The sequence below is a fragment of the Sebastes umbrosus genome, chromosome 23 (genome assembly GCF_015220745.1).
Source record: "Sebastes umbrosus isolate fSebUmb1 chromosome 23, fSebUmb1.pri, whole genome shotgun sequence".
In the NCBI taxonomy this organism is placed as follows: domain Eukaryota; kingdom Metazoa; phylum Chordata; class Actinopteri; order Perciformes; family Sebastidae; genus Sebastes; species Sebastes umbrosus.
The window spans coordinates 331,880-349,014 of record NC_051291.1 but is presented as its reverse complement, the minus strand read 5'-3'; the positions used below and the strand labels follow the sequence as shown (position 1 = coordinate 349,014).

The 17,135-nt window shown below is 34.9% G+C and overlaps 1 protein-coding gene across 1 annotated transcript; it reads right to left on the bottom strand.

Moving 5' to 3' along the window:
- Positions 1-372: 372 nt before the first annotated feature.
- Positions 373-8,666, bottom strand: il17ra1a (interleukin 17 receptor A1a). The gene is made up of 11 exons (XM_037760872.1): positions 8,412-8,666; positions 6,571-6,601; positions 6,150-6,296; positions 5,904-6,025; positions 4,657-4,783; positions 4,396-4,443; positions 4,161-4,303; positions 2,824-2,898; positions 2,661-2,742; positions 2,282-2,392; positions 373-2,182 (listed from the first exon to the last, which is right to left on the bottom strand). Exons 1-11 carry the CDS (start codon positions 8,514-8,516, stop codon positions 720-722), a joined length of 2,454 nt encoding a protein of 817 aa, XP_037616800.1. The 5' UTR covers positions 8,517-8,666; the 3' UTR covers positions 373-719.
- Positions 8,667-17,135: the final 8,469 nt, after the last annotated feature.

Below are 17,135 nucleotides of genomic sequence, written 5' to 3'. Positions count from 1 at the left end.
CCTCCAGGGTTTTCCGTCCTACGAAGGTGGATCACTTCTTACCGGGGTAGATCACCATGGTAACTGATGCTGGGTAGATCACCATGGTAACTGATGCTTGGTAGATCGCCATGGTAACTGATACTGAACAGCTGACCTGCTCTGGAGCAGGTTATGTTCCAGATAAGAGATCAACTCGTATAAAAGCACCTCCTACTGACCAATCAGAGTTCAGTGAGCAGATCGTATGATAATATCACACACATATGAAGAAGTTTAAATCATAATCAGACTAAAAACAACTCAGTTTAAACTGACAGATGCAGGAAGGACATCTGGATGTATGCTGTGGGTGTTTACCGCTTTGATTTATGTTTTCATATTTATTTTTTGACTTCCTCTTGAATCCGTTTCACGCCGTCGGAGACGGTGACGCAGCTGAGAGAAGGCTGATATAGTCATACACGGCACATTCAAACAACCCTTGTTCACCGAATACACACACATTCACACGTACAGTCACTGTGTCTACTTCTTTGTTCTATGAAGGCTTTATCATCTTCGTCTGATTTGATCAAACAACATATTAATAACATATGGATTATTATATTCAGAAGAATCATCAACACACATTGGATATGTAACATATAAACCCCACACAGAAGTGTGTTTGGAGCTCTTACACCCTCCTACACCGGTGGGTTAAAGAGTGGAGGTTCAGTACTTTGGACTGCGATACTCTACGTCAGAGTATCCAGAAAGAGCTGCTCCTGCAGTCTCCTCAGAGCCGCCAGAGGATCCTCTGTGAAAGGGGCTTCATTCTGGGAGGACATCTTGGAGATGTAGCCTTGATCAGATCCGCTGCTTGGACCCTTTCCACCGGGCTCCAGAACCTCCTCCTCCTCCTCCTCCTCCTCTTCCTCCTCCATCTCTACAGGCTGAGACCGGCCCATTTCAGACGGAGGGAAGTATTCACTCTGCATGCCGGCACACGAGGGTTCTCGAGGGTTTGAATCCAGAGAGTCGTGCAGCGCCGGGATTCTCGGGTCCCAACGAGCGGAGGGTTGGCTCATAGGGAGCAGGGAATCCTCTTCCTCGTCCTCGGTGGGAGTTTGACCGAAGGGTTCTGCCTGGACGGAGAGCCAGTTCTGTCTCGGTGGCGGCACGTTGTTCAAAACGGGCTCAACCATGTAGACGGATTCTGGTCTGGGGCTGTGAGGATACACGTGATCCGTCCACACCTCGTCCAGGTCTGACAGATACGGACGTCTGCCCTCGGGGTTCACCAGCGGCGTGAGTTCTGCCACCGATGACAGCTGGCTCTCCGGGTTCAGTTCAGGTGTCAGGACATGAACGCTGTCGTCGTTTTCGTTGATTTCGACCTCGTTGACGTAGACGGGACGGCCGTCTCGGATTAGAGGAACCCACTCCAGGACCGGAGGGATGTGCAGCTGGTCGATGAGCAGGTTCGCCTCCGCCCGGACCTCCTCCTCGCTGTCCACACACTCCCTCTCAAACCAGTCAGGATTGTCCAACTGGTGGGCCTGAAAGGTTTCTATGGCGTTCTTCAGGGCTCTACCCGAGGGACAGTCGAAGTATTCGTCCCCGCCGATGCCCTTGATGTGGTTGACCTGACCCAGCTGGTACTTCTCCATGTCCAGGATGCGGAAGTACAGCTCTTCGAAATGCTTCATCAGCTTGTATTTGACCCCGATGTCAAAAACCGACGGCACGTCTCGCTCCCTGCAGATGTCATCGAAGTAAGCCACCATGTACTTGCCCCGCATGCCCGCCTGGTGCATGTCCGGCAGGAAGAGGTTGAGGAAGGGAGTGAGCATGTCGTCGGTCGGAGAGAGCACGTCCTCCCTCAGGGTCACCCGACCTTGACCGCACATGGCCCTCCACTTGGCCTGGACGCCCTGCGAGCACAGCACCAGGATTTTGTCGGACGGGTTTTTGAGCTCTTGTCGTTGCCACTCGAGCCAGCGGAGGCGCCCCACCATGCCGACCGAGGCGGAGTCCAACAGGTCCACCAGCACCTCGGTGCCACACTTGGCCTGGAGGAAGGCGCAGAGCTTCAGCACCACGTCCCGGTAGAGGTGGTGGTCCTGGGAGTAGATCACCAGCACTTTGGGGGGTTGTTTAAGCTGCTGCTTCCACGCTACGTCACCTTTCACAGGCGCTTCAGGAGCTCCGGGTTTACCTGAAAGTGCACGACAGCACATCATCAGCAGGTTAAGAGTTATTAGATTAGATTGAAGTTGGAACTCAATAGATAAATAAATAATATATTGTGACTCACCTGGCTTCCGGCAGAGGATGTACATAGTAAGTGACATCACGACGCACGTAAACGCCACTCCCAGGACGACGAATGTGTACACGGGGACGTCGGGGGCATCGGTTCGCTTTTCTGTGGAAACCAGAACACAGTTCACTGATCAGCATTCGTGTTGTTTAAAAGCTGCAGTTAAAAAAAGTATTTTTTTTATGGCTTTGGCTCCGGCTTTGTTTTTAGCTTTGTTTTTTATCTGTACCAAATTTCCCCTCCGGGATCAATAGATGGATAGATATCATGTCTTATCTTATCTTATCTGGTTGTGTTTCGGTGAGTCAGTAGAACAGATAGAACATCCAGTCACTCTCGTACTCATTAACCGTGATATCGGTATATTCCATACCTTCCACCGGAGCAGCACAGATATCCAGAGTCTTCTTCCGACGGGTGCAGTCCTGTCCACATTGAGGGAAAAGAGGTTTGATCTGCAGGGAAGAAGGTCGACATGTTAACCAACGTGATCACAGAGTAAAGTTTAGTAACGTCACTCAGCAGCTCAGATTTACCTCGGCGTCAAACAGGCAGCAAGATCTCGGCCATTTATCCAGGCTGAATGATGCGTTCAGGGTCGTCCGGTTAGCCTGGAGAAGACAGAATAGTTTTATCATTGAGGCGTTTAAGAGCAGTGAACAGGAGATTTACGAGAAAAAAAATAGAATATTCTGTGAGATTAAAGTCACAATACATCTTTAGTGGTGTTATTACGGTTATTATGGACGGCCTCTGAGCGAGGCGAAGGTCCTGAAAGATACATATAAGCGTTTTCTTTCATCCGTTCTTTCTGTTTTCTTTTCTGAAAATTAATATTATATAAATAATGTTCTTTTAATCTCAGAGAAATTTAAATGTTTTTTCTTGTAAATTCTGAGATTTTCTAAGAATATTAACTGAACAGATTTAATAAATCTGAAATTTAGAGAATAAAGTCATAATATTATAAAGTAGTAATTTAACGTGTTATTTCATTATTTTTTTTCGTAAAGTGATAATTTTATTCTCGTTATATTACGTTTTTTTTCTCGTAAAGTTATGACTTTATTCTCGTAATATTACGATGTTTTTTCTTGTTAAGTTACGACTTTATTCTCGTAATATTACGACTTTTGTTTTCGTTAAGTTATGACTTTATTCTCGTAATATTACAACTTTTTTCTCGTAAAGTTATGACTTTATTGTGTAAATCTCAGATGTTTTTTCCCTCAATGTGGTCCTAATACTCCGTAGTACATTGTCTCTTTGGCCCTCACTGCATTAGACTGATATACTATATACTGAGACTATAAACTGTGTTAGCTTCATCACAATGATCACATGTTTTGATGCTCCAGACAGATTTATTTTTGCCTTACATGTCTCTTTTGATAGTAAAGGCTGCTGACCCCTGAACTAGACTTTATACTGTAACAGAAACACCTCTCAGTAAAACACAATACTCCAGCTTGGTCTGTAGTTTACCCTCATTCTGTCTTTTGTAGTAACTTTGTTAGAGTTACTGGTAAAGACAGTTTAAATAGGACATGAGTAGGTAGACAGCAGTCAAAAGAAAGGACAGAGGAGACTAATGAACTGCAGCTCATGTCTCTGTGAGGACACATACTGGACATTTAAGTGGTTTGTAAATATAATGAGCATCTTCTTCTACAGTCAGGAGACACACACACACTGCACAGAGAGGCAGGACAGTTTCCTGTTGTGACATAAAGGAACTAAAGTGGGGTAAAAACTAGGCTAAGGTACAGAACACAGGAAGTTGTAACGAGCACATGCAGTAATGTTCTGGGTCAAATCACTGAGAAGGGAAATGGGTTTATCTTCCTCAGATACAGAGGCGTTGATACCTTACCTTGTACGTCGGGTCTACGTGTCTGATGGCCGAGCAGCTGACGATGACCAGGTACTCGTCACAGAGGGCGTCGGGAGTGAAGCTGACAGCCAGCGCTGATCTTCCAATCTGAGCCAGACTGATGTTGGGCTGCCACAGACTTCCTGCAGTACAAGCAACAAGACGGCATGTCAGAAGTGGTCCGTATGATGTACTGACTCACTCTTTACTGGGCTTCAGAACGTCGGGGCTTCACCTCTCTCGATGCAGAACTGGGTCATCTGCATTTTGGGATCTGGACAATCTGAGGAAAACAGAGAATTTCATCAAAGTCAAGTCAAGAGACCTCAAAGTTCTGCAGAGTGAAGACGACACCAAGATGCACAAACTCTCCCCAGTTTGTTTATTTCACCAAAACACACGGTTCTTTTGAGTTTAGAGAATAATCTTAAAATAAAACAGTGTAAACAGACAGAAATATAGAAACAGTTCCTGGTGGATTTTGACTTCAACTCACCAGGAACGGTGAGGTCGGTGCTGACGTCATAGTTGCTGTGGCCCAGCTCTGGTTTGGGGATGTTGAAGACAGAGACCCGGTACATCTGACCCGGCTCCACCACCAGCATGTTAGCCGAGAACGACCACTGAAAACACAAAATGATATCGTCTGTCAGAAGATTCTACTTTGCTGTTGACGGTTTTAACAGCGTTGAAGATAGGCAACAGTTGTTTTTTTCCCTCTCTGATCTCCATCTGCTGCATTTAATATTGAGTATCTGCCAGTGTGAGTGTCTGATATTTATATTTTCTGTTATAATACAGCCGCACGTTTCATCTACACTGAAGTAGAAGAGTAGAAGAGAAAAGTCTCCAGACCGACACTGAAGCAGCCACGAGTGTCCCCCTTAAGCAGGGGTCAGCAACCTTTACTATCAAAAGAGCCATTTTAGGCAAAACATGTGGTCATTGTGATGAAGGTAACACAGTTTATAGTCTCAGTATATAGTATATAAGTCTAATGCAGTGAGGGCCAAAGAGACAATGTACTACGGAGTATTAGGGCCACAGTGAGGGAAAACACATCTGAGATTTACACAATAAAGTCACAATATTATGAGAAAAAAGTCGTAATATTTTGAGAATAAAGTCGTAACTTAACAAGAAAAAACGTCGTAATATTACGAGAATAAAGTCATAACTTTACGAGAAAAAAGTTAAATAACATGTAAGATCACTACTTTATAATATTATGACTTTATTCTCTAAATCTCAGATTAATTTTTTTCTCCTCTATGTGACCCTAATACTCCGTCGTACCGTCGTACCAGAGACCTACAACAATGATAATTAAAAATGAAAACGTAAACAAAAAACAGTTATTCATTTCCATGTTTAAAGATCCCCAGGGATCCACTGGAGAGGAGCTGAAGAGACGCAGGTTGCTGAGCATGCACCTACAAAGACTGGGATTAGGCTCCTATTAAATATGATTTATGTATATTTTATTGTTCGTGTATTTTGGGTAAAATTAAAAAACTAGGATAGGGCACTTTACACTGAATGATGTCTTTTGACACTTTATCAAATGTGTGTTTAAAGTAGAAGTTTGGAGACATGTCTCAACTTCTTCTGTCTTCGTCTGTTCCCGTCTTTGAGAGACACGGGACTGTTTTCCTCCAGAAGGCTGCGTGGCCGTGAGAGCCTGTTGCTGGTCTGATGTATATAACGGCCGTGACATCTGATGATGTCACTATAAGTCCTCACCTTTTCCCCTGATGGACTTCTCATCGGGAGATTGGCTTTGAACGAATATCGGACGCACATGTTCTGGTTGGTGGACGTCACCAGAACATGAAGCTCGGTGGCTGTCAGGGAGCGGATACTGCCTGAGGAGAAACACAGAGGTCAGAGGTCACTTCCTGTCTTCACCACATCACATCAAACTAAAGTCGTCATCTGAACTGTAATAAAGACTAAACGTCTTCTCCTCCTGACGGCAGACCGACTCACCTTCGTCCTTTATCCTCCAGTTAGCGACCAGAACAGGGTGCAGGTGTCCCGTCTCGTCCCGCCTGGTGTCCACAGACACCTGCAGCCCCTCTGGACTGCTGGGAGTGTACTCATTCACATCCAGCCAGTTACTGTCCATACAGTTACCTGCACACAGACAGACACCCTGACATCACATCGGATTCACTCACGTCTTCATTTAAATGTGAGAAAGTACTGCACACTGAGTTAGTTTGGGGAGAACATCAAAGTTCATACTTGAAGATAGAATATGTACCTAATATTTCTGACTAAATGTGTCTTAATAATAATATTATAATCCTTCAGAAGCTGGAATGTGTGAACGTTAGAATAAAAACTGAGCGTAACAAGGACATGAGTGACAATAGAAGGAATAAGGTAAAGAGTTCAATGCACTCACTTGTGGAGACGCTGCAGCCCAAACCCTGAGACTGGAGAGACACAGAAGACATTAGAAATGATTAATATCTACTAATTTGACATTAACATTTCACCAAGTTCACAAAGGGCTTTCCAGAACAGCAACTTATTTTCTCCAGACTTCCTTGTTAAAGCATCGTCAGGCTGTAAATGGTTAGCTGATTTAGGGTCAAAAGGTCAAATAGATGAGTTACGAGCTTTTAAATCTCAATGAAACGGCATCTTTGCACCAGTTTCTTACAACTCATGTAACACTAAGTAAGAACTAAATATGTTACAGGAAGTCACGTCTCCGTATCTTCTTTTAATCAGAAACAGAGCTGATGTATATTTATTAATCGTGGCATGCATATGCGGTCATATCTCTCTATAATGACCGTACGGTGACAAAAGATTCAATCTGAATAAGTTATATAAGCTATGCATGTCCATCTTTAGTTTTGGACATCAGTCCTTTCAAACTATTTCAGGAATCCTTCATCACCATCTCTGGATCTCTGGATCTCTGGCGTCGGCCCAGACTCGGATTAGTCAAAAGCAAAACTGAACTTGTTGGTTGTTTCTTCTCTACCAGCTGGACGAGCTCCAGTATCTCACTGAGGAGGAAGGATTCTGCTCTCACATTACAGACATTATGTCCTGTATGGATCTAGAGAATATCTGTTATACTCCTTATAATACTCCTTTTACACGGTGTGGCGCCCCTTTCAGAGAAACCCACTACAGTACAGTAATCTCTGAGTAGCTTATTTATTTATTTATTTTTCATTATGTATATATATACTGTATATATATATATATATATATATATATAATATTATTATTATATTATTATTAATATAATATATATATATATTATATTATTATTATTATTATTATTATTAATATAATATATATATATATTATTATATTATATTATTATTAATATAATATATATATTATATTATTATTATTATTATTATTAATATAATATATGGAAAAGTGGGGTACACTGCAAATTGTCCCACTGTGGGACTGATAAAGGAATATTTTATCTTTTATATTTTATATTTATAATATATAATATATAATCATATATATATATATATATATGATTATATATTTATATATAATTAGTAGTAGTGTTGTTTTTATTTACATTACATTTTCTTTATATTTATTTAATTTTCTTTTCCTATCCTATCCACCAATGTTTCTATTTCCTTCATCTCTCCACCTACTTGTTCTGTTAGTAATAAGGTGTATTACAGATATTTTCTCTGTATTGTGTATAATTTTAACTTTATTTATCCATAATGTTTTAGAATAATCTTATCTGTGGTCAGCTGTGGTGTGTTTGTGTTTTGGGGTGAGCAGCAGATGGATGTATTGTGAGTATTGATCACTGTAGAGTTACTGTTTAATTCATTATTGATCATGAAAAAGAAAATGTTATAATTATTATTACACTATGATAAACCATAATAAACATACCCAACAACCAGCAGTGTTTGTTTCACTACATAGTTATAAACACATGATAATAACAAGGCTACCTGTGTTTCTTACCTGTTGTGAGCAGGTGAGTGTGTTACCTGTGGATCTTACCTGCGTTACCTGTGTTGAGTGTGCTGCCTGTGTTGAGTGTGTTACCTGTGGACCTTACCTGTTGTGAGCAGGTGAGTGTGTTACCTGTGGATCTTACCTGCGTTACCTGTGTTGAGTGTGTTACCTGTGGATCTTACCTGTTGTGAGCAGGTGAGTGTGTTACCTGTGGATCTTACCTGCGTTACCTGTGTTGAGTGTGCTGCCTGTGTTGAGTGTGTTACCTGTGGACCTTACCTGTTGTGGGCAGGTGAGAGGCTTTGATGATGATAGAACCGTCAGAGCAGACGTCACCGACACAAACAGAAACAATAAGACCCAAACTAGTCGAAGCAGACTCATTGTGGAGGAAGAATGCTCTCAGGTAAAGCTTCTGCCATTAAACTATATATTCAGACTGAGATTAAACCACTAAACTAAAGAGAGAACAGGGTGAGAGAGCTGAACCGAGCCGAGGAGAGGTTATTAATGAATAACTTCCTGTTCTCTCTGTAAACTACCTGCTCTCTGTTTACTGGAACTCACGCACTGATGCCTTCAGGTCACCTGGGAATATACAGCTCTACCTGCTCATGATGATTTATTGCATAAAAGGACATGAATCCACAAATACAGCAAATAATAGGCTTGTAGTGTAATGACATTTTAATTTGAGTGAGTATTGTATATTATAAATACTAATATGTGCATAGATAGAGCAAGATAACAACTAGTCAAAATGATTAAGATAAATATGTAAGTAATGAATCTGTATTTTGATTAAGCTACATTTATAAGTAATGAATTGGTATTCTGGATTGGTAATTAATTTATATTTTGATCATTATATCAGTAATTAATTCATATTTCTGTATATTCAATTCAATTCAATTTATTAACAAATCATAACAGAAGTTATCTCAAGACGCTTTATATATAGAACCCTAACCCACACAATAAAAACATAACATACAACAATACATATAACACATTTAAAAAAACACACAATAAAAACATAACATATAACAATACATATAACACATTTAAAAAAACACACAATAAAAACATAACATATAACAATACATATAACACATTTAAAAAAACACACAATAAAAACATAACATATAACAATACATATAACACATTTAAAAAAACACACAATAAAAACACAACATATAACAATACATATAACACATTTAAAAACACACACAACAAAAACACAACATATAACAATACATATAACACATTTAAAAAAACACACAATAAAAACATAACATATAACAATACATATAACACATTTAAAAAAACACACAATAAAAACACAACATATAACAATACATATAACACATTTAAAAACACACACAACAAAAATATGTTCAAGACAAATAAAATTAAAAAAAAATAAAAATAAAAAGAATAGAAAATAAAATAAAAGAAGAAAAACACACAAACAAAAACTGCCGAAAATAATAATAAAAAAAAACTCAAATCGTCCTGCGATCCCTCGTGTTTGTTCAGGTTGGCCACCAGGCTCATTTTTAATGTGATTTTTTAGTAATTCTTTTAAAACTTGCCTTACTAGGTGCTTCAGTGATCATAGTTGTTAACTTGGTCCACATTGTGATAGCCTTACACATAACAGATCTATATCAGCACATACTCTCTGTGTGCTCTGGCAGTGAATACCAGATGAAGCTGAAGTGAGGACATTGTTTTGTTTTGTTTCCTATAGGCCTTGAATGCAGCATGCGTCAGGTCTCTTCCTTGTTGTGTGGGTTCCTCTGTGGAACCATGAGTGAGTGGAACAACTTCAAAGTGACACATGACACATTTCTGCCTGATCTTCCTTTCTTCATCTTGATAAAAGAAATATGACTTGATCACATGTTTGTGTGGACAGCAGCACCTCACTGAGTCAGGCTGAAAACCACCATGAAGGAAACATTATCAACATGATCAACTGAACAGAGGAGGAGGAAGTTAACTTTCTGTTAACTCATTCACCAGCAGATGGCACAACAAGCCTGAACTGCAGCACCTTGGACATGCAGTATGATCCTGTGCACCATGCTGTCATATTTCATGTCCATCAATAAGTTGAATTCTTACATTTCTTCAGTAAAGATTCAAGCTTCACACTTCTTGTATGGCGCTGTATGTAACTGACAGAGCCCTTGAGTGTCTCAAAGAGCAGCTCCTCAGGGTTGACTTGAGTTGCTGACTTGTACTCACTGAGGTTTAATACCTTAGAAGAGAACAAGAAAGCACCATTAACATGACTGCCAGGTAGCAGATTGTTTTCTGTTTTTTTGTCAGAGCATTTCATTTATTGATTGCATCCCGAAGGATGCAATGAGGATTTCAACAAATACAACAAAAAAATGTTTTTAAAGAAGAATACCAACCTTAAGACCTGTATGGTATTCCTATAATATTCCTATGTGGTATAGTTTAGTAACTTAGAACTTTGTCATTTATCAACACACAAACTAAATTATCTCCATTGTATGTTGGGTTGGATACATAAAACCCAAACTATGTGAAAGAAGAGACCCTTTAAAATGAGGAAGGATTACCTTATATACTGCTCGGTTCTCTGATTTACTGCATGCAGTTTGTGAACGGAGCTCACCTGTCTTCATCATCCTCTGGGCTGATGATGTCACTGCAGTAAATGTACTTTTCTGATGTTTGATATCTGAAGTTATTCTGGATCCATAATCAGGAGCTGTGCATCATTATTTATTCTGACTCCAATCTGTGTCTATTGTTTATAGATATCTGCAGGGCGTCCAGATGTTTCCATTAATAGCAGCGGAGTCCAGCTGCCATCCATCAGAGCTGACCCATATCTGCAGCCGTCGGCCTCTACCTGTCCTCCTCACCACGTTCTCAACAGCCAGCTAATGGAGAGGTATGGGCCGCTGCCACAGGCTCCACTCTACCTAAAAACACTAAACTAAAGGTTTATTGATGGTGAAACCTTCACATCGATAAGAAATAGTGTTAAAGGATACAGAAACAAGGCTGACCAGCCCTGAGCCGCAGTGTGAAACCAGCATCCAGCTGAAACACTGAGTATACACTGAGCAGATGGATTAGACTCTTCAGTGATTCTAAATCTATGTACTGTGAAGGGTTTGTTTCTGTTAGAAGCTCAGGATTCAATGCTGAGAAACACTTCAGTTAAAGGACAATTGTGGTAGTCTTTTAGACCAGTTTTGATAACTTTGTACTCATCATAGTATCTGCTGAGATCTGGGAACACAATAACATCACTACAACAACGTCATAGTATAGTATGGCGATTTTCTTTTTAAAAGTCATAGTATAGCATGTCGAAAGTTTTATGAAAAAAAAGTCACAGTATGGTATGTCGAAAATTTCTTGAAAAAAAAGTCATAGTATAGTATGTCGAAAATTTTATGAAAAAAAAGTCATAGTATAGTATGTCGAAAATTTCTTGAAAAAAAAGTCATAGTATAGTATGTCGAAAAATGTATGAAAAAAAGTCATAGTATAGTATGTCGAAAATTTCTTGAAAAAAAGTCATAGTATAGTATGTCGAAAATGTTATGAAAAAAAAGTCACAGTATAGTATGTCGAAAATGTTATGTAAAAAAAGTCATAGTATAGTATGTCGAAAATTTCTTGAAAAAAAGTCATAGTATAGTATGTCGAAAATGTTATGAAAAAAAAGTCACAGTATAGTATGTCGAAAATGTTATGTAAAAAAAGTCATAGTATAGTATGTCGAAAATTTCTTGAAAAAAAAGTCATAGTATAGTATGTCGAAAAAGTCAGAGTATAGTATGTCGAAAATATTATGTAAAAAAAGTCATAGTATAGTATGTCGAAAATTTCTTGAAAAAAAAGTCATAGTATAGTATGTCGAACATTATATGAAAAAAAAGTCATAGAATAGTATATCGAAAATTTCTTGAAAAAAAATTCATAGTATAGTATGTCGAAAATGTTATGTAAAAAAAGTCATAGTATAATATGTCGAAAATGTTATAAAAAAAAGTCATAGTATAGCATGTCTAAAATTTCTTGAAAAAAAGTCACAGTATGGTATGTCGAAAATTTCTTGAAAAAAAAGTCATAGTATAGTATGTCGAAAAAGTCAGAGTATAGTATGTCGAAAATATTATGTAAAAAAAGTCATAGTATAGTATGTCGAAAATTTCTTGAAAAAAAAGTCATAGTATAGTGTGTCGAAAATTTCTTGAAAAAAAAGTCATAGTATAGTATGTCGAAAATGTTATGTAAAAAAAGTCATAGTATAATATGTCGAAAATGTTATGAAAAAAAAGTCATAGTATAGCATGTCTAAAATTGCTTGAAAAAAAGTCACAGTATGGTATGTCGAAAATTTTATGAAAAAAAAGTCATAGTATAGTATGTCGAACATTATATGAAAAAAAAGTCATAGAATAGTATATCGAAAATTTCTTGAAAAAAAATTCATAGTATAGTATGTCGAAAATTTTATGAAAAAAAAGTCATAGTATAGCATGTCAAAAAGGTTATTAAATAAAAAAAGTCATAGTATAGTATGTCGAAAATTTCTTGAAAAAAAAGTCATAGTATAGTATGTCGAATATTTTATGAAAAAAAAGTCATAGAATAGTATGTCGAAGATTTCTTGAAAAAAAAGTCATAGTATAGAATGTCGAAAATGTTATGAAAAAAAAGTCATAGTATAGTATGTCGAAGATTTCTTGAAAAAAAATTCATAGTATAGTATGTCGAAAATTTTATGAAAAAAAAGTCATAGTATAGCATGTCAAAAAGGTTATTAAATAAAAAAGTCATAGTATAGTATGTCGAAAATTTCTTGAAAAAAAAGTCATAGTATAGTATGTCGAATATTTTATGAAAAAAAAGTCATAGAATAGTATGTCGAAGATTTCTTGAAAAAAAAGTCATAGTATAGAATGTCGAAAATGTTATGAAAAAAAAGTCATAGTATAGTATGTCGAAGATTTCTTGAAAAAAAAGTCATAGTATAGTATGTCGAAAATGTTATGAAAAAAAAGTCATAGTATAGTATGTCGAAAATTGTATGAAAAAAAGTCATAGTATAGTATGTCGAAAATGTTATGTAAAAAAAGTCATAGTAGAGTATGTCGAAAAAGTCATAGTATAGTATGTCGAAAATGTTATGAAAAAAAAGTCATAGTAGAGTATGTCGAAAATGTTATGAAAAAAAAGTCATAGTATAGTATGTCGAAAATTTCTTGAAAAAAAAGTCATAGTATAGTGTGTCGAAAATTTTTTGAAAAAAAGTCACAGTATGGTATGTCGAAAATTTCTTCAAAAAAAAGTCATAGTATAGTATGTCGAAAATTTCTTGAAAAAAAAGTCATAGTATAGTGTGTCGAAAATTTTTTGAAAAAAAGTCACAGTATGGTATGTCGAAAATTTCTTCAAAAAAAAGTCATAGTATAGTATGTCGAAAATTGTATGAAAAAAAGTCATAGTATAGTATGTCGAAAATTTTATGTAAAAAAAGTCATAGTATAGTGTGTCGAAAATTTCTTGAAAAAAAAGTCATAGTATAGTATGTCGAAAAAGTCAGAGTATAGTATGTCGAAAATATTATGTAAAAAAAGTCATAGTATAGTATGTCGAAAATTTCTTGAAAACAAAGTCATAGTATAGTATGTCGAAAATGTTATGTAAAAAAAGTCATAGTATTGTATGTCGAAAATTTCTTGAAAAAAAGTCATAGTATAGTATGTCGAAAATTTCTTGAAAAAAAAGTCATAGTATAGTATGTCGAAAAAGTCAGAGTATAGTATGTCGAAAATATTATGTAAAAAAAGTCATAGTATAGTATGTCGAAAATTTCTTGAAAAAAAAGTCATAGTATAGTATGTCGAAAAAGTCAGAGTATAGTATGTCGAAAATATTATGTAAAAAAAGTCATAGTATAGTATGTCGAAAATTTCTTGAAAACAAAGTCATAGTATAGTATGTCGAAAATGTTATGTAAAAAAAGTCATAGTATTGTATGTCGAAAATTTCTTGAAAAAAAGTCATAGTATAGTATGTCGAAAATTTCTTGAAAAAAAAGTCATAGTATAGTATGTCGAAAAAGTCAGAGTATAGTATGTCGAAAATATTATGTAAAAAAAGTTATAGTATAGTATGTCGAAAATTTCTTGAAAAAAAAGTCATAGTATAGTATGTCGAAAATTTTATGAAAAAAAAGTCATAGAATAGTATGTCGAAGATTTCTTGAAAAAAAAGTCATAGTATAGTATGTCGAAAATGTTATGAAAAAAAAGTCATAGTATAGCATGTCAAAAAGGTTATTAAATAAAAAAGTCATAGTATAGTATGTCGAAAATTTCTTGAAAATAAAGTCATAGTATAGTATGTCGAAAATTTTATGAAAAAAAAGTCATAGTATAGTAAGTCGAAAATGTTATGTAAAAAAAGTCATAGTATAGCATGTCTAAAATTTCTTGAAAAAAAGTCACAGTATGGTATGTCGAAAATTTTATGAAAAAAAAGTCATAGAATAGTATGTCGAAAATGTTATGAAAAAAAAGTCATAGTATAGCATGTCAAAAAGGTTATTAAATAAAAAAGTCATAGTATAGTATGTCGAAAATTTCTTGAAAAAAAAGTCATAGTATAGTATGTCGAAAATTTCTTAAAAAAAAGTCATAGTATAGTATGTCGAAAATTTATTGAAAAAAAAGTCATAGTATAGTATGTCGAAAATGTTATGAAAAAAAAGTCATAGTATAGCATGTCTAAAATTTCTTGAAAAAAAGTCACAGTATGGTATGTCGAAAATTTTATGAAAAAAAAGTCATAGAATAGTATGTCGAAAATGTTATGAAAAAAAAGTCATAGTATAGCATGTCAAAAAGGTTATTAAATAAAAAAGTCATAGTATAGTATGTCGAAAATTTCTTGAAAAAAAAGTCATAGTATAGTATGTCGAAAATTATATGAAAAAAAGTCATAGAATAGTATATAGAAAATTTCTTGAAAAAAAATTCATAGTATAGTATGTCGAAAATTATATGAAAAAAAAGTCATAGAATAGTATATAGAAAATTTCTTGAAAAAAAATTCATAGTATAGTATGTCGAAAATTTCTTGAAAAAAAAGTCATAGTATAGTATGTCGAAAATTATATGAAAAAAAAGTCATAGAATAGTATATAGAAAATTTCTTGAAAAAAAATTCATAGTATAGTATGTCGAAAATTTCTTGAAAAAAAAGTCATAGTATAGTATGTCGAAAATTTTATGAAAAAAAGTCTTAGAATAGTATGTCGAAAATGTTATGAAAAAAAAGTCATAGTATAGTATGTCGAAAATTTCTTGAAAAAAAAGTCATAATATAGTATGTCGAAAATTGTATGAAAAAAAGTCATAGTATAGTATGTCGAAAATGTTATGTAAAAAAAGTCATAGTATAGTATGTCGAAAATTTCTTGAAAAAAAGTCATAGTATAGTATGTCGAAAATGTTATGTAAAAAAAAGTCATAGTATAGTGTGTCGAAAATTTCTTGAAAAAAAGTCATAGTATAGTATGTCGAAAATTTCTTGAAAAAAAAGTCATAGTATAGTATGTCGAAAATGTTATGAAAAAAAAGTCATAGTATAGCATGTCAAAAAGGTTATTAAATAAAAAAGTCATAGTATAGTATGTCGAAAATTTCTTGAAAAAAAGTCATAGTATAGTATGTCGAAAATGTTATGTAAAAAAAGTCATAGTATAGTATTTCGAAAATTTCTTGAAAAAAAAGTCATAGTATAGTATGTCGAAAATGTTATGAAAAAAAGTCATAGTATAGTATGTCGAAAATTTCTTGAAAAAAAAGTCATAGTATAGTATGTCGAAAATTTCTTGAAAAAAAATCATAGTATAGTATGTCGAAAATTTCTGGAAAAAAAAGTCATAGTATAGTATGTCGAAAAAGTCATAGGATAGTATGTCGAAAATGTTATGTAAAAAAAGTCATAGTATAGTATGTCGAAAATTTCTTGAAAAAAAGTCATAGTATAGTATGTCGAAAATTTCTGGAAAAAAAAGTCATAGTATAGTATGTCGAAAATTTTATGAAAAAAAAGTCATAGAATAGCATGTCAAAAAGGTTATTAAATAAAAAAATTCATAGTATAGTATGTCGAAAATTTCTTGAAAAAAAAGTCATAGTATAGTATGTTGAAAATTTCATGAAAAAAAAGTCATAGTATAGTATGTCGAAAATTTCTTAAAAAAAAGTCATAGTATAGTATGTCGAAAATTTATTGAAAAAAAAGTCATAGTATAGTGTGTCGAAAATTTCTTGAAAAAAAAGTCATAGTATAGTATGTCGAAAAAGTCATAGTATAGTATGTCGAAAATGTTATGTAAAAAAATGTCATAGTATAGTATGTCGAAAATTTTATGAAAAAAAAGTCAGAATAATATGTCGAAAATGTTATGAAAAAAAAGTCATAGTAATAGCATGTCAAAAAGGTTATTAAATAAAAAAGTTATAGTATAGTATGTCGAAAATGTTATGAAAAAAAAGTCATAGTATAGTATGTCGAAAATTTCTTGAAAAAAAAGTCATAGTATAGTATGTCGAAAATTTTAAGAAAAAAAAGTCATAGAATAGTATGTCGAAAATGTTATGAAAAAAAAGTCATAGTATATTATGTCGAAAATTTCTTGAAAAAAAAGTCATAGTATAGTATGTCGAAAATTGTATGTAAAAAAAGTCATAGTATAGTATGTCGAAAATTGTATGAAAAAAAAGTCATAGTATAGCATGTCGAAAATTTCTTGAAAAAAAGTCATAGTATAGCATGTCGAAGATTTTATGAAAAAAAAGTCATAGTATAGTATGTCGAAAATTTCTTGAAAAAAAGTCATAGTATAGTATGTCGAAAATGTTATGAAAAAAAAGTCATAGTATAGTATGTCGAAAATTTCTTGAAAAAAAGTCATAGTATAGTATGTCG